Source organism: Spea bombifrons, chromosome 5 (assembly GCF_027358695.1).
Source record: "Spea bombifrons isolate aSpeBom1 chromosome 5, aSpeBom1.2.pri, whole genome shotgun sequence".
In the NCBI taxonomy this organism is placed as follows: domain Eukaryota; kingdom Metazoa; phylum Chordata; class Amphibia; order Anura; family Pelobatidae; genus Spea; species Spea bombifrons.
The window spans coordinates 104,287,815-104,312,188 of record NC_071091.1 but is presented as its reverse complement, the minus strand read 5'-3'; the positions used below and the strand labels follow the sequence as shown (position 1 = coordinate 104,312,188).

The 24,374-nt window shown below is 40.3% G+C and overlaps 1 protein-coding gene across 1 annotated transcript in view; it reads right to left on the bottom strand.

The window, feature by feature from the left end:
• Positions 1–7,068: 7,068 nt before the first annotated feature.
• Positions 7,069–24,374, bottom strand: part of TG (thyroglobulin) — an 82,718-nt gene continuing 65,412 nt past the window's right edge. Inside the window, exons 41-47 of the mRNA XM_053467920.1 lie at positions 16,629–16,793; positions 15,747–15,914; positions 13,897–14,078; positions 12,839–12,946; positions 10,218–10,358; positions 8,682–8,872; positions 7,069–7,385 (exon numbers count right to left, since the gene is read on the bottom strand). Of these exons, the coding sequence (XP_053323895.1) occupies positions 7,282–7,385; positions 8,682–8,872; positions 10,218–10,358; positions 12,839–12,946; positions 13,897–14,078; positions 15,747–15,914; positions 16,629–16,793 (1,059 nt within the window). The 3' untranslated portion in view covers positions 7,069–7,281. The remainder of the gene's footprint in view (positions 7,386–8,681; positions 8,873–10,217; positions 10,359–12,838; positions 12,947–13,896; positions 14,079–15,746; positions 15,915–16,628; positions 16,794–24,374) is intronic.

The following is a 24,374-nucleotide window of genomic DNA, read 5'->3' as shown; positions in this document are numbered from 1 at the left end:
CAGCACATGCAAAGGCTTAATGCTAACTAACACCGGGCGATCAGGCTCCCTGTGGGTTCTGGTTTAAAGGAAGATCAGTGATTACCGGCCCGTTGGCACTATGGAGGACTGCCGCAACTTCCACCCGGCACCGCACGTCAATAAATGCCCCCCAACTGTCCCGCTTTTGCCACTCTGTCCCACTGAGCTCCGCGGGATTTGGGACCGGCGTCTGGGAATGCATACTGCGCATGTGCAGAATGGCGCGCATGCTCGGTAGCGCTGCCTCCCAAGCCTCCGTCCCTGCCGTCTGGATTTGCAGGGGGTAGAATTTGGGATTAATGTGGTGGTCCGGAGAGGCAACTGGGAGCACTGGTTTAGGCCAAGTTCAGCACAGAAGATTAAAATGCCACCCTCCCTCCCATACATCTTCTAGTGGACTTTCCACATTCAGAAGACCAAGATGGAGCCATCAGCAGTTTTTATTATCTTCATACCTGGAAACCCACCCAATTTCACCCAGAGCATCCCAAACCTAATTATCGGGTCCCTGGGTCAGTGTGTTTCATCTGCTGGAGGGGGGGGGCAATATTTGCCCCAACCATATGTGCAGCTAGCACTGTCTCCAAATCTCGGGCACAACACAGACCTCCACTGACTTTACAGCTCCCTGGGCCGGTCATTAGAGGTCAGAGGATCTCCTCAACCTGCCCTTCATCCCCAAAAAAACTTTATACCGTTCTGCTCAATCTCAGAGGCAAGGGGCTATTGGCAAGTGGGCAAGACATTCGCCATCTTAATACCTGTTCTAAGATTTGCACTACTTTTAATTGCAACTAGTTTATTCCTTCCCTTCTCAAGTGGGTGAGGGGGTAAGAAAAATGGCCAGAGTACCCTACACTCTTTGCTAAGATTACCAATTTCATGCCCTTGGAGTCCAACAAATTATAATGAACTGGGCTTATTCACCAAACTGGGGGTGCAAGTCTGCAGCCGGGAACGCACACAAGTTCGTCCATGTGTCCACCTCTGGCTAACTCCCGTTTACATTCTCGTTACATGATGCTCCTCACCCATCTATTCAGCTGCAAGGCAGTCTAGTTTGGTCTAAGTCACAACTAGAGGCAGTCTTGGTGGGCAATCCGCCTTTGTGGTGCTCATTCCTTGATAGCAACCTAACTCAACACTGATCGTTCTTAAAACACAGTGTGCCAGGATATGACATCATATTCTGGTGCTCAGCGTAGAGGATGACGGCATAGAGGAAGGAGGTACGTGGTGGTGGAATGGCTGGATGCTGCCCTGTGGGCAATTCACAACCAAAATATTCCACTGGTGATAGAGTTTCCTATTGTCTACAATCTCGCTCCACTATCTACCTCGTTAAGAATATTCCAAGAGCGCCATCTTTAAACACAAAAAGTCAGTAGGCTTGTTGGAGAGATAAAATTATACGGCAATTAGTTAGCTGGCGCCATGCATTGGTATATCCACCTCTGACAGAGCCCTAGACCTAACCCAAGGCAGGACCCTCAGCTGCCCCCTCCATGTTCTCCAACCTCGGAAGGAGTATTTGGGACATGAAGTCATATTCTGGCCCTCCGTGGCCCTGCTGCTGATATAAAAGAGGCAGGTGTGGGAATCCCGATGTATCCTGAGAGCAAACATGGTTTCCTCCATGGTGTGTGGCCGGTAGGGTGACATTTGGCCAGTCTTCCAGGACACCGATACATTTCACCGGTTGCTGATCAGCACATATAAAGCGATCTCCCCTTAGTTTGGGGGATGTATAAGCTCACAAATGGGAACTCGGGTATATATCACACATGCTCCAGGGGGCAGCACTTTACCTGCACCGGTCAACAATACGTGAAACATACGTGTGTTCTGGAAAACATAGCTGATGCGGGCTCCCTATTGGCCGGGTCCCTGGTGTTAACGGTAAAGCATTCTTATAATTATACATTTTATTTTGTTGTATTTTATGCAAAACTGAGGAACATTTCTATATTATTTCTATTTGCAGTTCTGGGGTGTGCGTGAGTAATAGATGGGATTTATTCACTAAGGAGGGAATTTGCAGGAGAGCTGCAGTTTCATCTCCCTGACTTCACTTTACGAAGAGCCAACTCCAGCGAGCTTCTAAAGCATTTTTAAGCCAGTGAGTCACATCGATGATTGATCTATACATCATGCAGGGATTATTTGCTAAGGATGGACCCCTATAATGCATGGTGAATTCAGGGGACCCTCCCCAACTCACCCTTTAGTGAATAAACCCCCAGTGCTTTAAAGCACTACTGCTGGTAGCACCCGCTATACAATAAGTTATTCGCTTAGTTTAGAGTGAGTATTTCCTCCTATATGTTAATATACATATTTTTTTATATTGTTTTTTTTCTGCAAACACTCCCATTCCTCTGAGCCAGACATCCAACAAAAAGGCGTCTCTTCCCGATCTTGGCGTATAGGTGGTGACATCCGCCCAGAGAAGACAGGTCCTTAGGGGGCTTCACGTTGGGTGGGTTCAATAAGCTCTACGCCGATCTAATGGAAGATGCTTGACATACCACCAGGTGAAGCCTGCGCTGCTCCTCACAGCAGGTTCTGCCCCGGGCTCCTCACCTCTGTCACCCTTTCCATCATCCGCACACAAGGTGCAAATTACGTGTCAGTAGAAACGAGCCGTAAAACATTCCGCCGACTAGATCTTACTATATGTGACATTTATCAGCCTGCAACAGAAGGTGAACTACTTAACCGCTGCTATGCTCAGGGTGGATTTACGAGTATGCGGCCCCCATGGCCGGCCCGAGGCTCTGCCATTGGAAATTACCAATTTATTTACAAAACAGTAAATCCAAGCGAGCCGGCTGGTGTGACACAAGAGGATATATGTACAGCGAAGACAGAAACAGCAAAATACCCCACATAGTCCTTGGAGACCCCACTGTTACCCAGAGCCTCTCCAGTGATATCTGATGGCCAGGTCTCCTGAGTACTGTATATTCCGGCGTATAAGACGACTTTTTGCCGTGGGGTTTTTTTGCCTCCTTCTGGGTCAGTTAATGAGTTTGTGGACTGGTTGAACTTGATGGAGTAGAAGTCTTTTCTTGGATCGGGTCGGTTTAGTCCGTCGGTTCTAGTTCTGTCGGACCCTTTGAATGTAGGGACTGTAAGAAGCGCTGCGGGAATTGTTGGCAAGGTATTACTGCACATTTACTGCAGTATTACTGCACATTTACTGCAGTTTTACTGCATTTGTACTTCACTGTACTGCAGTTTTACTGCACATTTACTGCACTTTTTTTTTATATTGCAAACCTACAGTTGTACTTCAAAGTACTGTAGCTTTATTGCATTTGTACTTCCGTACAAAAATAACTGCAGTAAAACTGCAGTACAGTGAAGTACAAATGCAGTAAAACTGCAGTAAATGTGCAGTAATACTGCAGTAAAAACTGCAGTATTACTTCAGAAAAACTGCAGTAATTTTTTGTAAGGGTAATTCCTTCTGCCCAATTCACAGTGTCCTGAACCCCCGACGCTGTGTATGTTAATGATATCCCACGCCCTATCCTGAACTTATCAGTCAGTATCCCAATGAATTCCCATCCAACCGATGGATGGGAATTTTTAAACATAATACCCGACAACCTCTAACTACCCCAACACATTAAATTCACCTGGAATTATCAACATACAGGGGGCAGCCATTTCTTAATGCTGCTTACTGGCCTGTCCTAAGCTCACAAGCCCAGACTACCTAATGGCCCCGTACTCTGCATATTTTACAGACTTCATGGAGCCGATCCTAGCAAGATATTCTTTAATGTCTTCTGCCCTAAACCTATATATATTTATGTTTTTATATGTATAAATATATATATATATCATGCACCATCATGCCGCCCTTACATCGGCTCTTAATTCCAGGGCTGTTCTATTCTGCATGAAATTTAGCAGTACATTTTTATAAAAACAATAAAATAACTTATTTTTCATTCTATTTTAATAAAATCATTCGATAAAAAAGCCCCCCCCAGGGGATTTCTAACTATACGAGCTCTATAAACCGTTATATAGTTATGTAGTTAAATCCCACTGTTTTAATCACCGCGATCTTCCTACATGGGCCAATAATTCAGATTTCGGTATGAGATCAGCGCACAAATTTATTTTGGGTTCATGATGTGAATTTTCCAGACCTGCCGTTTAGTAGAATTCCTGTAGATACTTTACGCAGACGTGGTTATAAAGTGAAAAAAGTAGCGTATAATGTATATAATTGACAGACTACCAAATTTTGGGTGTGCTCGTATTTACTGTGCCGTCTCATGCACTCCGTGTCCTGTCCCGGATCTGCCCACTTCTTCCAAGACCCGCGGCCAGCAAAAACATCATAAAAACCCCTATAAAAGGATGTAAGAACTCGGAAAACTCAATATTCTGTCTTCCTAAAGGGCTGACAATCACAAAATGGGCTTCTTTTGGCATGGCTCACTAGCCAGACGGAAGCCGAGGACAGATATACGCAAAAGCACAAATACCACAAGTGTTCCCAACAAACTAACTAGAAAAAAAAATAATTGTGATGTCACAAAGAGGTATTATTGTAGTCAGGGCTAGTTAGATGGCAGGTCAGAACCACCCTTTGCCAATCACCTATTGGGGGATCGGTCTATCTGGCGCAACCTTTGCTGCAATCTAATTACCCTCGCTCATACTGTCCTCTCCTACTGTTTCATCATACCTGCTAACAGTCTCGAATTTGCCTGGACGGGGGCCATGGAGGGAGGCAGCTGGTGGTGCTGCTCTGGTGCTCCATCATCAAGGCCATACCTGGGAACTTCCCATTGTAGGCTAACGGAAGCTCTCCCTTTCCTGGGAGAGTCGTTTTGTAAAGAGGCATGGCTAGGTATACATAGGGGCTCGGCTGGCCCCAGGCAGCCCTTAGTGGGCCGAAATATCTGCTTGGTTTGGGGCAATTTACCTCTTACCTTTGCCTCGCAAGTTACACCTAGTTCCGAAAAAAGCTCCTAAACTAGAACCCTGCAGCTTGTAGAAATATTTGATGAATATCTATTCAATTTTTATCTAAATTAAGAGACATTTTTGTTCTGTACTCGAAATGTTGTGGTTCCGCATTCCATGGCAAAGGAAGAGACACCACCTCCGGCCATCAATAGCTTTGCACCTAAGGGTACTTCAATAACACAACTCAGACAAAACGGACTTCCTTTCTACATCTCTTAACCCCTTCAGTCCCCTATGGATGTACCGGTACGTCCATAAATTGCATCCCAAGAAACCCCATATGGACGTACTGGTACTCAATCTCTCCTTGAAAGCTCAATCTCTCCTTGAAAAAACAATATATAGTTTACATGGGTACACTATTCACAGGAAAGGAGAATAATTGCTGAACCGACATAGCGCAAAATTTGAGGTACCAAATACCCCTGGGACTGAAGGGGTTAATTTGACTCAAAACTATTTATATGCATTTCTGTCCAAAACGCAAGATAAGAAGCAACTTAAAACTAAATTACACAATTTCAAACAAATAAAAAGGACACGGAACAGTTGTTCAAAAAATGCTCTTCTGGCTGGACAACTAAAATGTGATACTTAGTGTTTGTAACATCTGGCGAGTATCGGCTAAAATTCATTAAATTCGCGTTTAGCCATGATGTCTGAATATTGAAAAGTCCACTTACATACCTCCCACAGTCCCAGTTTTTGCGGGACAGTCCCGATTTTTGGGCACTATCCCGCTGTCCTGGGTAGCTGCCCCCCCATGCCACCTTTTGCAGGCAATGGGGCATATGGTCCTCTCATATGGGACCCTGTTCTCACAAATGTATAATTTTATACCACCATAAAGTAAGGCAAGCGTGACTACGTGGATGGCAGAGATGTTTTTCCACACTCCACCTTTGTTGCGTGGCAGCACTTCAGCATTACAGCCCTCCCAATCTCATGTACAAAGCCCATTTTGCCAAACCCCCAAAAAGTTGACCCCTCGGAATAATGGAGTGGAAACCAGTCACTCCCACTCAAGTCCCCATGCCCACATTGCCAGCCCACCTCTAAAAGCTGTTCTCTATTTGTCTTTGTTAAATATAAATGTTAGAGAATATCGAGGTCCTTTACTTCACATAAAGTAGGATGCAGACAGACATCGCGGAGAGCTTTCAGCTTCATGGTGTCGCGCAGGTGTTGAAGATTTGGGCCATATGTGGTACGCGACCTCCCATTCAGGCTTCCTGCCATTTTTGATGGTAAACCGGTGCCCTGTGCAGTTTGACAAGGCTGTTAGAGATTTTTGAGAGATACGGTGACCCGAAATCGGAGTCTTTCATGAAATAAAGATTCATAAGAATGGCGCATTTGTTAGAGCTTGTTTAAGCTTGTTGAGACTGAAAACGCACATTGACGTTGTAACAGGTAGATTTCCCACTCAGGGTCATTTTACATGAAAGGGACAGACTAAAAATATATAAATTAAACTGATTTATAGTGAAGCCCATAATTCATTTGCCAGTGCATTATATTGCATGAAAATAAGTTAAAAATCAACTGCCCCTATTAAACCAGGAGCTGTAAACAGGAAGCATACTTCAGTATACTTCCTGCACATGCTCAGTTGCACGCACTCTTTTACTTAACTCTAGCATTAAATGTACATAGATAGCTAATAATATGGGGCCCAAAAGGACAAAACCCAATACAATATGATAGCACTGGAAATGGTTTGGGGTATCGGTGAACTTTCCTCCATTCTGAAAACTTTTCCCCATACGCTACAAAATAAAACTTTTCTCCCCAAAGAAAGTTTCTGAAAAAAATGTGTATTTCCATGTCATGATGCTCAAAGTTTTGGGAAGTGAACTGAGACAGTGTGTGTGAGCGGATACTCGCTTCCGCGATACTCTCACAGGCGTCGGGGTTCCCACGGGAGGTGTCACAAGAAGCAGAAGAGCCACAGGGCATTTGAAAAAGGCTCCGACTCTCATGAAGACGTTTACAGTCTTTTGTGTTGCATGGATATAAAGAAATGTAACAGACACGCTCGCAGACATGGCATGCTTTCAATAACTTTATTCTGTAACAGGAAAGACGACTAAGTAACTTTATTATATTACAGGATACAAACACTATCCGCGACCAGGGGATATAGTAACCCCACAACACACAAAACCGACATTCTTATTCTAACAATCACCTAATTGGCCCTTGGTTCTGTTCTGAAAACTGAAAAACATGTGAGTTTGTTGACTGTTCTCCAATGGGCGAATGTCAATTATAAGCCTCCTTCTCTGGCTTGGGTCCAGATGGACTGGTGACAGTTTTAAAAATGCCTCCAATGCTATTTTTCGTTGGCAAGATTTCACTTTGTGACCCTGGAAGACAAAATTGGAAGAAATAAGACGGATATCTAAAGCGTGCCAGGAAAGCGCGAACCAGACAAAGGATGGCCGCGTGAAACCTCATTGTGGTCGGCTTTCCTCACAGGTGTTAATTTGGAGCATAATAAAACAGGCTGCCACTATAACTAGCATGGCGTGCTCTGCACCCATCGTTACTCGGAACAGCATTTTAACAATTGCATTTCTTCAACAAAGACGGAAATTTTATATGAGTTGATGGATTTGACGAGACCTTTAATGGAGACAACTCCATCTTTTAGACACTACGCTTCTTCAACAGAGACGAAAATGCAATTTTTGGTATCTACCTGGGTTTATGGATTTGACGTGAACTTTAATGGAGATAATTGTGAGAAGGCCAAATTTTAAAAACTTATTTTCTAATATACAATTTTTTTTTTTGTTTGTTTTGAAATGCCTCCTTTGGGTAGATTGTACTATAAAATATATAAAAAAAAATTGGGGTGGCTTTCTTTGTTTCCATCTTGAATCAAATTGGTAGATTGTGAAATCGTATTGTTTACATAGATTGTAAAATAGATTGGGATTACAAGGAGAAAAGATATCTAATGCATATAATAGACGTACAATGCCTTTCAATAGGTTAGCATTGTCTAAGAACATGAATATCTTACAGACAGAACCTTCCGAATATCATATTCCTTCTACACAGAGCAGGTTTTAATTCTGCGTATTTAAAAGGTCATCTTCTTAAATACCAGTCAAGTTAGAATGTCCTGATAAAAGATCGATGGACCTGTCCTTTGTTTCCAATTAATTAATCATTTAGCTTGTGAATTGCTGGTTTATTTTGATTCAACGTTGAACTCCCGTGCCTAGAGTTGTTGAAAAGCGCCATTCAGATTACAACCCCTATTAAATTATTAAACTGCTTTCATAAATCGTTGCATTGTCCCAAGACTGGTGTGGTCTAGGATGGTTCCCAGGTGGTTATAATCATTTTCCATGAGCCTTAAAAATATTACCTAAGGAATTCAAAAATATTTCACTCATCCCCAACTTTGCATAAAAAAATCTCTTAAAACCTTTGCGTTCTTTGACTTACATCCACTGATTGGACGCCAAGCCGCAAACTGTTTGAGTTTCTAAAATGAGTTTCTTGGCCTCAACTTGGCCAAGGTCAGAGCTGCTCAGATAATAATAATAATAATAATAAAAATAATAATAAATATAACGCTCTGGTTTCCCCCAAACCCGAGCGGGCAGCCTATGAGTTTAAGACGTACCTCACTCCATTTAATTCCTCACCTGTAGTAGATTTAAGCAGCGGGATATAGTCATTCCAGAATGAACACTCAGCTTTCTTCAGTCCTTGGCTGTTTGACAATGAAACACTAAATTTCTTGTAGTTATCTCCACTGTTGGATCCAAGATACTGAGGCCACACTGGTAAATCTCTCATTAATTTCCTGGTAAAGGGATACTGGAAATTTGGATTTCTGAAGAAAAAAAAGATTCATTTTCTTTACCATTAATTCAATAATTCTAAAATGATTTTAATTTTTTTTCTCAAAGTTTACATCACACCCAAAAAAAATCTAATGCAAGGGTTAGCTGTCAGTTTCCCTGTTGGCTTTGACGTTCCATGGTTAGAAGATATCCTTTGATATTAAGGCTCATGAGGGTAGGAGGGTTGGCTCAAGACCATGAGGGTACAAGTTACCAGATGTTATCGAGACTTTGTTTTTTGTTTTTAATAAAAAGGTATTTCATCATAAAAACTACAATAATGTCTAACTACAATAAGAAACCATGGCTGCACCTCAACTGGATAAAAAAATCGATGTAAAAAAAATGTTCACGATGACCTTAATTCAACACTTTTCTTAAAACATGGCTGTATGATGTAAGAAACAATTTAACAAAAGAGAAGACACACAACGTCAGTTGAGACATGGTGAGCAAGCGGATACTCACCTATGAGGTGTCACAAAAAGCAGAAGAGCCACAAAGAGAAGAGCCATAAAGTATTTGTGAATAATCCAGCGGGAAGAAAAAAAGTCACTCTCAGCCCAACTCTAATTAAGATAATTTTTTTAAAGGTTGTAATCCCGCTGACGTTCTCCTTGAGGATGTCCTACTGAATTCGGGCAGACAAGTTATTGTTGGGCAATATTGTTTTATTGTTCTTATTTCTTATTCTCTGTTTATATTTCTTTATCTCGAATCTGGGATATCATACATGACCTTTCAATTGCATCACCTTTACCAATAACTTTTTAATTGTGATAATCAATTTATTTTTCTTGATCATTGCTGAAGTGCTAACATGTTCAGCTGCCCTCCTCACCTTTTCACCCCCCCCCCCATTGTCTACAAAGCAGAACCAGGGAATTTGTGGGTTTGTGGCATGGTTTGTTTTCATCAGGCAAAAATGTGCCCATAGCATACCTCCCAACAGTCTTGTTTTTTTGGGCACTATCACCCTGTCTCACTTTCGTGGGTTTCATGGGCCAGTTGGGGAGATCTCTGCTCTCCCATAACTGGCCCTGAAAGCTGTAGAACCAGTAAAGGATTGTGTTGTTGCAGCAGAGACCTCCATTATAGCTTCCATGTGACCACCTTGCGCCCACTTGAGAAACCCGAAATGTTGCCCTTTTTGTGTATTGTAATGTGTAATATAAATATTAAATATAAGTGTTGTTTTCTTCATCGTATTCTTTCGTTACTTTGTAAGCCATACACTGACTTTGTCCCCTCTATTATACTTTTCCGGATGTTCAATCCAATATTCTTGTGTTCTTCCTACCTTTTATTCTCTGTAGTGAAAGATTAAATACATACCCTGTTTTCACAAAGTTGGTGACGTATCGCATAATCTTCAAAGAAATGTTTTGCTCCTCAATCGAAAATTGATTTTTATAATTTGAGTGAAAGGGGAGGCCAAACGCATATATAACATCTTCGGGAAGATCCAAGCCAGAGCTGAATTAAAAAAGAAAGTGATTTTTATTTAATTTTTTTTTTTTTTTTTTTTTTAAAGTTACAAACAAGTAGACAAAAAACACATCCCTTTAAGACAATAAATCAATGTTAATGCTGCATAAAAGTATATCAATAGTAGACTTTTTTTAATACTTAATTTTATATAAATATAAAAAATATTGTTTTTTGATAAATCATTTATATAATATATTTTGTGATTCATTTATAAATTTTTGCTTTATTTAAAAAAAAATTTAATTTTTTAATAAGAAAATACCTTTAGGTTCAGTAAAAAAAAACGTAATACTGTTTATAAGATTTTTCGGTGCAGAATAAAGATCTGAAAGCCCGCGGTATATGTTAGATGTGAAGAACATGTGACTTTCCACTTCATGGATAATGGCCAATATTTGATTTAAACATCACAGTAGTTGTTGGATAAGAATCAAGGAAAACAGGCTACTTTTCTCTGTATATACCATTTGGCAGATTTTCATATTTTAAATAAACGTCTAAAATCAATAGCAGGTTCTATAATTATTTCCTTTTTTTAGGTTATTCTTATATTTCCATCATGTCCAATAAATTATTACAATTTCAGCTTTTTACCATAATGTTTATTGATACTTTTTAGACTACTAGGTTTCTTTAACTTAAGCCGTTAATAGAACTCTTTATGAACTTTTGTTCTAGTCATTGTGAGAAAGCTTGTATTAATATTGCTTTGTGTGGTTAGTGGAGAGATTTAAAAAAAAAAGGGCAGCTAATGGTAAACGGCTTGCAGGATAAAAATCATCGAAGGACTAAGGGACCTCAATATATATAGCTTGAGTAGAGAAGAGAGGGGATTGGGATAGAAACGGGGTTTCACAAAGTACAGGAGGGAAGTTTATTCGAAGGTCAGACGCCATAGATGTAATGTAAGGACGTTTTATTTTACAGAGAGGGTATTAGATAAGAGGAACAGCCTCCCAGCAGAAGTGGTAGAGGTTAATACAGTGAGGGAATTTAAACATGCATGGGGTAGGCATATGGCTCCTGAATCTAAGACGAGACTAACGACTGATTAAGCTCACAGCAGGATATTTTCTTAATGTATATAGATAATAATATTCGTATGAGTATACATTAAGATACCACGCACTAGGAAAAAGAAAACACAAAAAATAGGAATCAAAATCGCTTATACACTTAATAATTGCAAAATAATTATAATTAATTTTTATAAGTTGTACTAACTAGTTGATAAACCATTTACTTGAACTTTTTATTTTTTTACATGGGATTTGTTTTTAATTTAATTTAAAAAAAAATGTCTCCTAAATGATACCGTGTGGAAAATGGTTTGTACTATTATAATTCCGGCAGAGATTTCCAAGTGAAATATGGGTTTTTTTCCAGAGTATTTTTCCTTTAACTATCACAGATTCTTTTTATTAAAACCGATTTAGGTTTCATTGTTGAAATACGATGTGCAGCCAGCTCAAACATGTAATATCTGCCGCGTCTCATTTAATCTGTCACTGGAAGGAATTTGGTGATTTGCCAAAGGTAACAGAACTGTGTTCTTCGGTTCTGTCTCTATACATTTACACAAAAGGTTGGATAGCATTGTCCTAAACTCTTTAAAAGAACGGGAAAAAATATTCGATTTCACCAAAAATTCAAACGTTGATATTGATAAACAGCTAAGATTCAGACATTTTACCATTTCAAAGTACTTTATACTGAAAAATCAGCATGAACACTTCTAATTTTCATGGAAATTGCTCCAAAAATAGTACATAAATTAAAAAAAACATTTGCACCAAAAATAGTACATACATTTAAAAAAAAACATATTTTTTAATTTTTTTAAATTTTTTTAAAATCATTTTAATTTTTTTTAATTATTATTATTATTTTTTATTTTTTTTTAAAGAGCAATGCTTCTTCTTAAAACTCGGAGCTTCTTTTTGTGATTTACTGATAAATCAGTTAAATGTATCAGATGACAACAATATAAATAGAGGCTCGAATTATACCAATAATACGGTACTCTGTTATATCATTCAGAACATTAATACAAGGATTTATTAGCATTTTTTTATTTTGTCTTTTAAAAAATAACTTTAAAATAGTATATGGTTTACGGGATGATTAAGAAGACCAATGGATCTTAACCTTTAAAGTTTGGAGGACAGATGGGAGAAGGGACATGATAAATAAAGAGCTAAAATTAAGCAGATGAAAGAAATACATCTCAAAGAAGAAGAAATGCTAGAATAATACCCCACAGGTAAAGATTAGAGGGTGACATTTTACTTTCTTGAGGGGTGGTAGATATATGGAATAAGCGTTCAGCGTTTAGGACGTGTGTGGGGTACACACATTCTGGACAAGGTTGTATCATAATATAAAACCCTCCAAAAAGAAAAGTACTGATTTTTGCTGTTTTTTAGGACTTGCAGATTTGTAACATCGGGATGCCGTAGGTTTACCTGCTTTGTGAAAAAGACTCGGGCACATAGTACATGAAAACTCTACCCTTTGAATGTTCTGACCAGTAATCTGCCATTTTGATTGCTGGGCAGGCAATGAAGTGATCACTGAAAAATAAAGAGAAAAGATAACACCTTTCAACATTATATCAACATTGATATAAGAAGCCATTAGACAAACCTCAATGAGCCATCACAAACACACTAATGCACTCAAGATTACCGTGGAGCCTTTACAGAAACATCCCAATAGCATGATGGATCTCAGGAATCTATTCCAGAGACGTCTCAATGACAAGATGGATCTCAGGAATCCATTACAGAGATGCCCCAGTGGGATGATGGATCTCAGGAATCCATTACAGAGATGCCCCAATGGGATGATGGATCTCATGAATCCATTACAGAGATGCCCCAATGGCATGATGGATCTCAGGAATCCATTACAGAGAGGTCCCAATGACATGATGGATCTCAGGAATTATTTACAGAGTCATCCCAATGGCATGATGGATCTCAGGAAGCCATTACAGAGATATCCAAATGTCGCAGAGACGGACCTTAAAGGCATCTAAGACAGAGGCAGACCCATTGGGAACCATGCTTTATGCAACCATTACAGAAGGCGGCCTCTGGAAGGTGTTACAGTGATTAACTTCAGCACATCATTAACAAGGCAGGAGAAACAGCCATCTTGGAAATATCTGAGCTATAGCTGGTCTATGGTTAATCTTGTTATATGAAGCAGGTCACACTGCTTATCACTGCTTATGGAGCCTATCAACAATACCTGTTTGACATTTGAACTATACAATACAAGATGCATTTGAATGCAGTCCAAGTTGTTGTCTCTGTACATTTTATTTGTGATCCAGTGCAAAATGGAACCCCTGTGTTATTGGTCATATGACCAATAGAATTTCTTAGGGCGACAGTATATGTGCTAATGTTCTTACTATAAAGAAAAGGTAAGATTGTATGAATTATATGCCTTTCATCTTCTTACAAGATCGCTGGTCATTAAACCTGTCTGTTACACGAACGCTCGATTCACTTACCGTGTAGAATTTTCTAATGCTCTTGAGAAACCAGAATAATCATCGGTTGAATGCTGCAAAGAATAAAACCACACGGCAGCATCTTGAACTCGTAGATTCCTTTCTTCCCCTCCTAGTGAATTCTGGAGGGCCTGGTAAAAGGCCATTTTACTGTCACCTCTTCCTTGACTTTCTTCAAATCTCTAAAGGAACAGCGGACATTTGCATTATTATGGGAAGTTAAGATTCATTTTGATGTTATTTCTTCCTCTGGTAATTGAATACCACATTTCCCATATAAGCCTGATTTGAACAGGCCTACCAGCGGAAGTTACGTTAAGGGCGTTAGAGAGGGAGTGAGCATATATGCATGCACGTATGTTACAGTGAATGTGCATGTGTTAGCATGAGTGTGTGTTACCATGATTGTGTATGTGTAAGTGTGTGTGTCTGTTAGCATGTGTGTGTTAGCATGAGTGTGTATGTGTAAGTGTCTCTTAGCATGAGTGTGTGTGTGTCAGCATGAGTGTGTATATGTGTGTGCGTTAGAATAAGTGTGTGTGTTAGCATACGTGTGTAAATGTGTGTTTGAGTGTGTTTTTGTGTAGATATGTTTTTATGGCCCGGGGCAAATGTGTGTATTTTACAGAGGGGGGACAAGGGGCCCCCAGCCTGTTGGATCACAGAGAAGGCTCTGGAGCTGCAGCTTCTCCTATTGATTATGGAATGCATACTAAAGTATTTATTTTAATATATATTCATTGCTCACTGTAGTGTCCCTTTATCTAGGGAGGTTTATGCAAGTATCTCGCCAGGATTTACTAATAATTTATACTGCCGTGCTGGTCCCTAGTGATGGCTTCCCCCTTCCTGATTTCAAGACGCATCAACCACAAAAGTTTCACTGAGCCTCATTTGTCACCGCTTGATCTCCGGGGACCGCGAAGACGTTTCCTAAACTGATCCCTGATAGGAAAACAAGGCTGACCCTTTATAGGTATCCTCTGATCACGGCTTCTGCAAATATAAGTGTATTCGAGAAATCTATTCCGTAGGATGATTATTATGAATACACATCTAGGGAATATGTCAGACGCGCACGCTTATTCTTACTTATTCCTCGAGTGATTATTTTAACATTTCCCCTAACCTAAGATCACCATTGCGATGTGAAAATAAAGATATTTGCAATAAATATCCCAGGCTGCCCCAAGAAAACGCTGAATGCTTAAGATATGTGAGTGCGCCTCCAGTCTGTTCCCCAGTCGCTGTTTCTAGGTCACAGAACAATGTTCCATTTTACTCGGGAATGTCATTGAATTGTAAAAAAGTTCCACGGCAGAATCAGCGCATGTACATAATTCCGGCAAATGTGAAACAGATCGTACTTTTGTCGAACAGGTGGCGGGACTGCAAAGCCCAAGCAAAACATGCACAGATCCACGTCTTAAACCCTACATAAACCTCGGGAATGATGTTTACAGGTTAAAGAGACAGTAATGCCATTTCTTTCCTTCTATTAGGAAATACAGTGTATTTTCCTTACTGATGCCTTTCTTGCTTTGTTGCTTTACTCGGAAATCCCACTTGATTAATGTGTGGGAAAGGGGACACCAGGACTCAATACTTCTAAGGGGGCCACATAGTCCCGGGTTTTAGGCCTCAAGGGTTCAACGAGGGGATCCATGACAGATCAGGGCACCCACCCGGAGTAAAAAGTGGTTCCTAGCTAAACATATATAGACGACAATGCAAAATAATTAGGAAAGGCCATTTGAGATGTTATATGTTTCAGATAAGCGTACAATGTTCTTTATATACCATAACCTTCTTCCAAAGAAAGATAATGACCCAGTTGCAGACCCACTTACTTTAATGGCCTTTGCTCTGACTATGAGGCCATCTTGCTCAGCGCTTCCTATGAACAGGTCAATGTTCCGCTGTATCTCCTTCTCTATTAGTGTAGATGGCTTGTCTCGTATATAGATGCCATCCACAACCGGCCCCCATGTTTGAAATGGACCTCTTTGAGCCAGTAGCTGTTAAAAAGAAAAAAAACTGCATAAAAAGACATTAAAAAGGTTTTTCTTGGCTTTTTGACAACGCTGACAGTATTTTCCAAAAACGCATTGTGTTTATTGACCTGTGGTACTTTTTAGCTGGCTCTGTACAAGATGCACCCCAGTAGAATACCTGAGGTAGGAGGAAGGGTGACAAATCTTCTCTCAAGTCTGCATTAAGGAACCCTTATTTTCTACCCAAATAGGGTAAAATTAAGCCTTAGCCGAGGGAGGGCTGGGACCTTCTGCCCGAGGGCAAGGAAAGCTAAGTAGGCCACTAGCCTGTCTCGTAACGAGTTTGCGTGGCACCTATCTTCAGAGTAGCTTGCATTTGGGGACTTATCATGGAGTCACATAACATCGCACTATGAGACCCACTAAGAATTTCCTCTGTGAACAGACCGGCCCGATATGGAGCGGCCTTGTTAGAAGAATCTGGGCCAGCCTGGAGTTCCCTCATGCCAGTCACTTCTCTTCAGGAACCACACAAGTGTCATTTTCAAGACTTCCATATTTTATATTGGCAAAAGCTGTTTAGTCAGAAAGACTGAGCGTGTCTGAACTAGACTTCCCATATTGCTTCTAAAGAACAAATTATGGAGCTTTGTGGAATCATACAAATTCGTATTGTCAGTTAGAACGTGTCATGGACAACAGCTTTGAAACCTAATCAGAAGAAAAGACTGGACAAACCTTGGTCTGAGCGGCATTAAGTGTATCGGCAGCCATTTTCCGAAGGCAAGAAACAACATCTTCATTGTTAGATGCCAAACATCCAACTTCGTTGGCCAAAAATCGGACCTGATCCTGAGCGCTTCTCTCACTGATGACCAACATCGGGGAAAAGGCAGAACCTCCCTAGAAGAAAAATATCAATCACGACTTAACAATGTATCCACCTGTACAACGTGATGAGTGTCCCCTATACACTACAAGGGAATATAGGGGTTTAAAATGCAATTAAGATGGGATATAGACGTTCTGCATTCCATTAAGTAAAAACCAAAGCAATATTGGGGCAAAATGTTAATTCTGGAGTAATCACTGCGGTAGTTCCTGTAAGAGAGGAAAAAAAGGACAGAGTGTTTAGGTTTAAATTGATTAGGTGCAAAAGTTGCAATTTTGCGTAAAAAAAAATATTCCCCCCCCCAAATATGAACATATGAAATATTAGGGTACATGAAGCACCGTCTCCATGGCTCTTGTATTTTGTGTTATGTCCCTTATTAAAGCCAGTTTTGCGTGAATCCCTAGAGGGTTATAGAAATGAGTCAAATGAAATGTTTTATCTTAACCTCAAATCATGAAACTTAAAGTTTACAAAGCACAAAAAAATTGTCTTTCCTTAAAGAAAAAGCTGGATCTCTGTCGGTGACGTCAGTTGTGTCCATTAAATGCACATCTTTGATGAGAAGAGGAGGAGAGGAGGAGAGGGTTGCTGCAAAAGCTACAGGAGAGGAATGATCACATCTTCAGGGGTCTAAATGGAGGCACCTGTGTTGGGGGGGATGTGGCTCGAGGTGGGAAGGGACCAGATCAGGTACAGATGTATGGTGTTAGAGTGAATGTGTGTATGTGTGCATGAGGGTGTTGGAGCAACTAAACTCATCAATCAGTCGGTAGGGATCTATTTCATAGCCCCTTTGCAGCTGTATGGGACATGGCCTATAGAGACAGGGACGCCGGGCTACCCCTGCAGGCTGCTTATGGTACAAATGGCACCATCCAGAGGGAAGCCACAAGCATGCAGGTAAGTTGAAAGGCAGACCTGACAATTTGTGGAGAGAAGTGCCGGTTATCTTTTAGATTAGTGTAAGGGTATGTAGGGCCTAGGAAATATTTCTCATGCTTCGTTTTAACATGTAATATTTTATATCAGTTATATTAATACCCCAGATCTTTTTGGAACCTTGTAACCCCCCTCTGTTTGCTGGGAAGTCATCTTGAGAAAACACAAGCCTTCCAGCTCTCAGATTTGTCTCTCATGACTTGATGTTGTCATCTGCAACCCACCAATACCCCAAGTTTATCTTAATAAGGTTTGCATCAATAATACACAGGAGGTGAATATCTGCACCTAAAATGGTCCAGTTTCTAGTGAAATAGTCGTAAATGTGTGTTTGTTTAGACTCGATGTGGAAACCAAGAGTTCTGCATTCTGATGATGTGTAACAATGTTTCTTCAACCACATTGATGAAATAGTCTAGGCCACCCCACTAAAGAAGAAAGATTATTCAAGTTCTTTATTCATTCTTCTTCTTCAAAAAAAGCAATTATCTGAGGTAGAAGCTGCAGCACAGAAAATACCCTCCTCCTATGGTTGAGAGATCAAAGGCAGTGCTTTCCATTACTGCCCGCAGCTGTGCCAGAGCTGGAGCCGACTGATGATAACTACAGCTACAGCTCTATGTACACCACCGTACAAATGTTTGGGGTCACTTTTTCATGGAAAACAAGGACATTTCTGGCTGTAACATAATTGCAAAAGGGTTTCTAACCATCAATTAGCCTTTTAAACTTAACCTTGGATCGGTGAACTCAACTTGCCATTGGAACACAGGAGTGATGGGAGTGATAAAGGGCCATTGGCACACAGGAGTGATGGGAGTGATAAAGGGCCATTGGAACACAGGAGTGATGGGAGTAATAAAGGGCCATTAGAACACAGGAGTGATGGGAGTGATAAAGGGCCATTGGCACACAGGAGTGATGGGAGTGATAAAGAGCCATTGGAACACAGGAGTGATAAAGGGCCTCTGTACGCCTGTGATTACATTAAAAATCAGCCATTTCCAGTTACAAGTCATTTCCAACATTAACCCCGTCTGCACTGGATTTCTGATTCATTTCATGTTATTTAAATGAACAAATTCTGCTTTTATTCCTAAAACCAGAACATTTCTAAGAGACCCCAAACTTTTGAAATTCAGCGTACTTTCCCATATTTGTTCTGAAAAGCAGCAGTGTAATTGAGAGTAAACCTATTTTACATATTTAAGACTTAATTAATACATGAATAGATACATGAATACATAGTGATGACAGAAAGAACCAAATGGCCAATTCTGTCTCCCATTTTGAGTCACTTTTCCCGTAATAATATACCTGGGAACCCTCCAGGTTTCTTTCGGAGACTCTGGGTGAATAGCCACTTCTCCATTCTGCAGGTTGTGGCAGTGAATACCCGGGTTACGGGAGAACCGTTTCATCACACTGACTCCCAGCCTTATTACCCTTCCCACCTCTATGCAAGTTTAATGTGTTTGGGGCTGTGCCCGTCCATGTACGTAGCTGCCCCTCCCATATACGTGGCTAGCCCCACCTTCTCACGCAGATAATCCCGCCAATCACAAAATCACTCCCCTTGAATTGTGTGGGCTCCTGGAAGCCAGATCCTGCAGCTTCCCAAGTATGATTAATTCCTTAGAATAGGATTACTGAATTCCATTACTGTCTTTGCCTGTTACTACTTCCAACAGGACAAATCAGTTAAATTGACCAGCCAATCAGAAAAAGGCACGATTTTATCAAAAATAATCCGTGTGACTTCTCTTCCATCATACAATATCAACATTCTGTGATTGACCCGAAGTCTCCAGGTAAAGCTTTGCTTCCCCAGGCCTCCGGGTCACTTTCCTCTATTGGCAGCAGGACCCATACAGAAGCCTGTGTCTAGCCCAGCCCTGTACGCATCTAGCCCCTCCTCTTTGTGTGGTTAGCCCCACCCCTGCGCAAGCTCCTCCTGAGTGCTCCAGTTCCACACAAAAACCTACATATGTTTTAGTTCTTTCCATGTACTCGGAAAGCTATCCTAGCGATAACTTTAAGTTAAAAATAAAAATAAAAAATATATAGTTATTGGTCTCCAGACATTAATTCCCACGACTGGCTTTTTAGAATATTGAAAGAGGATTCAAGTATTACCTAATTTGCATGTTATAATATATTGTACCAATAAGAATAATATAAATGATTCTTAAAGTTGGGGTTATTCATGTTAACAGCATTTTGGTAACAGCTGATATTTTTAGATATATTTTTAGAACTCCTCACCATTTTTTTTTCAACCCCATGTTATATTTTTAGCCTGTAATATGCAAAACTAAAAGCGCGTTGTGGTTGTGGCTGTCCATCCGCGTCTGTGGCAAACAAGCTTCTGTTTAAATGTTGGTGTTCTATGTACTTGTTACGCTTTGTAGTTTCCATATAGCATGCGCAGGTAGCACAGGGATGGATTGTAAGCTCACAAGCAGAGCCCTAAAAGCCAGGAACCTTGTATAAAAGTACCATAAAGCCAGAAGGCCACTCACGGGCCGGGTTCTCAACACCCGATGTGTCTGTATCTGTTAATGTATATTTGTTATGTATGTGTTAACTGCCCCACTTAGTTTGTACAGCGCTGCATAATTTGTTGGCGCTTTATAAATAATAATTATAATAATAATAAAATAATGGATTCAACAACTATTACTGATCCAACACTGGCCATTTTTATCATAATTCAATACATTAATTAAAACCACCTATAGTGTGGGTGGCGGGTTAACAATTACTGTAATTGTGTTGGAGATTTTTAGTTCAAACATTACAGAAGCTGAAATTGGTGGAAACATGGCCGGACTGGAGAAGAAGAGCAGCCCTGGCTCCATACTCCAGTGCTGCAGTGCGGGGTCATCGGCTAGATATGCCCAGCCGTACACTGCGTGAGCATAAGTACGCAACGAGTGATCACGCTTAAGCCGTTTGGCCCCCTCGTCATAACCAGTTTGGCCCTGAAGGCATTTGCCCCCCTGGCCACTAGGCATTTTCACGGTCTGCCAGTTGGCCAGGCTTAGGTGGCAGTCTGTGGCACAGGAATCAACTTCCTGTCCTGAAGTTCTCATCCAAACAAAGGCTCCTCTCAAAGGCTGCCTCAACCAATAAACCACAATCAACAACTTCATACGGGAGAGATAACTTAATGAAGAGTAATAATCATGCAGATCTAGATGTTAACAAGAGGTTAAGACGGCTGCGGTTTGCCTTATGGAAAATCCAAAGAGTTTAAATTCTAAACTTGAAGAACATTTAACAGATGAAATATAGCTTTTTAACTAAAAATAAATAAATACATTTACAAATATATTTCTTTTTCTGCAAACAAAAAAAAGAAAACGGCAATAAATCCCAATGTGACGGTTTGAAAGGCATTCGTTTTTTTGGCTTTGGTTACCTTGTTATTCACTTAATAAATGCCTGTCTGATATTCCAATATTTTCCATTAAAAATGCACAACCACAAAAATCATATTTTCTGACGCTGACAGCCTTTACTTTTAAGTAGAACAGAATCGAAGTCATTTCTTTGGAAAATATCTTAATATATTTAGTTGTTTATTTAAGTTAGCCACTTCCTGCAAGTGCGTTTGCTGATAATGTTTAAATAAGGAACAGTCCCATGTTTTCAATATGGCCAGTTTACCGAACGCTTTTATATCTATTATATATATTATTAACCCCTTAAGGACAATGGGCTGTCCTTAAACCCATTGAAAACAATGCATTTTGAGTCCGTACATGTACGGGCTTTGTCATTAAGGGGTTAACATTGTAAGCTTGCAAGCCAGGCTCTCTCCACCGAATGTATCGGTTTGTCTTAGTCTGTCAATTCTTGTCAGACCCCTTGAATATATGGATTGTATTAAGCGCTGTGTAAAAACAATCACTAATCCCTGAAATGCATGTACATACTTAGCCAGACTTTCATAACCTCAGCCCAGTTTAGGCTGATTCCGCATAGATCAAAGGAAATGTTTTTGTTAATGCAGGTGATTGCCACAGAAGAAGCTCATTGCAGCTAATGTGGTACTGGCAGTTGTGTCCTAATGCTTATTTTGATGCCTGTTTAACCCCTTTGTTAAACCGATGTACGTGTTTTACCTTTGCAGGTAATATTATCTCGCAACCAATGTAATATAAGGCAAATATTGGGGTGAACTGAAAATATATAATTAGATAAGAAGCCATCCCTATAGAGGTCAGTGTAATAAATAATAGTTAGTGTGGGTAATAAATAAGTCTATGTAACTCGTAATTCACTGGCATATAATAGTGCAAGAGTAATATAGCAGTATTTTTTTGTGTTTTCAAATTGATTTCAATACATTATTTATAGGGATCACAATCTGGAAGCCACAACCACAATTTTGGGCCAAGTCAGGGAGATGAATTGCGAACCATGCATTTCCACAGATAATACCAATTAAGGTGTAAATGGCCTTGAATTGAGACCCAAATGAGGAAGTAAGCCTCAAAGGGGTTAAACTGGTTTTCCATCTTCTGTGGTTTGTTTACACAATTTCACAATTGCATATTCCTAGCGATCTGTTGCGAAAAAAAGATGAGGAAAAACCCTATTTACGGCACTGGTGTGTTGTATTTTTTGTTAAATTAACCAGATAATGTATGGAGTGCACTCAAAAATATATATTCTGAAATATTTCTCAGAACACTGCTTTCTAATAGTTCTTCCTACATCTAGGTTCTAGTCCCAGTAATACAAGATGAACAATTCCTTCATTCTTAAAAACCAAATAACTAAAAAATACAGGTTAATAATAATAATAAAAACAGTAAACACACCGGGAAACTACTTCAATGATAACCCTGAGACTCTTGAAGCTGCTTTTCCACTCTAAATTTTTTTCACCCAACTTCCCTAAATATGTAAATGATTATTTTCTACTCTTGTATTTGCATTTAAAAAAACTACTAGCTGTTTTTAAAATAATGTAGTTTTTTTTAGTAGTTCTTTGACTGAAAACCTTTCATCTGGGCCCTTTAATTTGTTCCCTCTGCTCTGCACTGGCTGTCAATTTCTGACATCACAGAAGGTGCATTTGCTTGAAGGTCTATTTGTTTAACCCCTTAATGACAAAGTCCGTATATGTACGGGCTCAAAATGCATTGTTTTCAATGGGTTTAGGGACCGCCCATTGTCCTTAAGGGGTTAAAGGGGGCTGGGGGGGGTCGTAGGTCAGACCGCTGTGATGTAATGCATAGTGGAGCAGCTTTGGAACAATGGCAGAACTCTGTTGCTAAGCGGCTCTAATATCTCAATAAACTTTTTAATTTAGTTATAAGCGACAGGGAGCGTTGAGGAGACAATAAAACGAGAAGTTTCTGTTACTTCGCTTTACATGATGCTGTATCTGGTGATCTTTTATGAGGCACCTTAGATGGAACAGCACCCTTAAAACCCCATCACAAGGTTAGATTGTGCTGCCTTGTTAATGTAGGCAACCAAATGGTTTCAATATCATTCTTTCTGAAAACCATAAAATGTCAGGAGGTAGAGATATACACCTGTATTCAAGCAGGGAATTTAAAATTCCCACAAAATGTGAGAAACGTACCTGTTGTGTCATTAAATCAGAGCAGAATATGAGTTATCTTCCCATAAATGACTACTTACAAGTAACATGTGCTCATACTGGCACAGAAAATACAATTAAAAGAGAAAAATAGAATAAAAATCGCACAAAACCCCCACAAACTGTAATTATATATATATATATATATATATATATATATATATATATATTTATAGCAAATTAAAAAATACTACAGGTGTTGATGACCCGGACTTGTCAAGTTTACAGATTAAAAAAGAAAAAGCCATCTGTGTTAAAAACATGCGCTGGTCAAGTTTTAGGCCAGTTTTGCCCATTAACCCCTTCATGACAAAGCCTGTCACAATACATTGTTTTTAATTGGTTTAAGGACAACCCATTGTCCTCAATGGGTTAACCCCTTCAATCCCCTATAGACGTACCGGGACGTCCAAAAAACGCCCACAAAGAAACCCCTATGGACGTCCCGGTACGTCCAGCCCTTCGTGCAGCGTCAGGGACACATCCCTGCCGCTGCACGGGAGACCAGGCTGTCGTTTGACAGCCTGGACTCCCCACTGACAGCAGAAGCCGGCTTTGCCGGCTTTCTGCTGTCCGATCGCCCGTAACAGCTTCCGGCATGAAAGCCGGTAAGCTGTTACCGGTAAACTGCCCGATCGCGCGATCACGCAGTTGCAAACGCGCGATCGGGCATTCCCTTCCGGGTTACGTCACTGCTGACGTAACCCGGAAGGTCATCGGAGGACAGGATATCCCCTGCGGGGATATCCTGCCCTCCGATGAGGCACAGAGACGCTGCGATCTCTATGCAGGTCTGTGAGGACCTGCATAGAGATCACAGTGTGATCGGTGCAGGGGGATCGCGGGGAGGGGAGTGAGAGACCATCTCTCTCACTCCCCCTCCCGTCCTGTAAGTGAAAAGCAGAAAAAAAAACGGTTAGTCATTTAAAAAATAATATTAAAAAAATCATTAAAATATTAATATAAATAATACAAAAAAAAATTATAATGTGGGCTGTGATGTCATTGTGACATCACTGGCATGTTC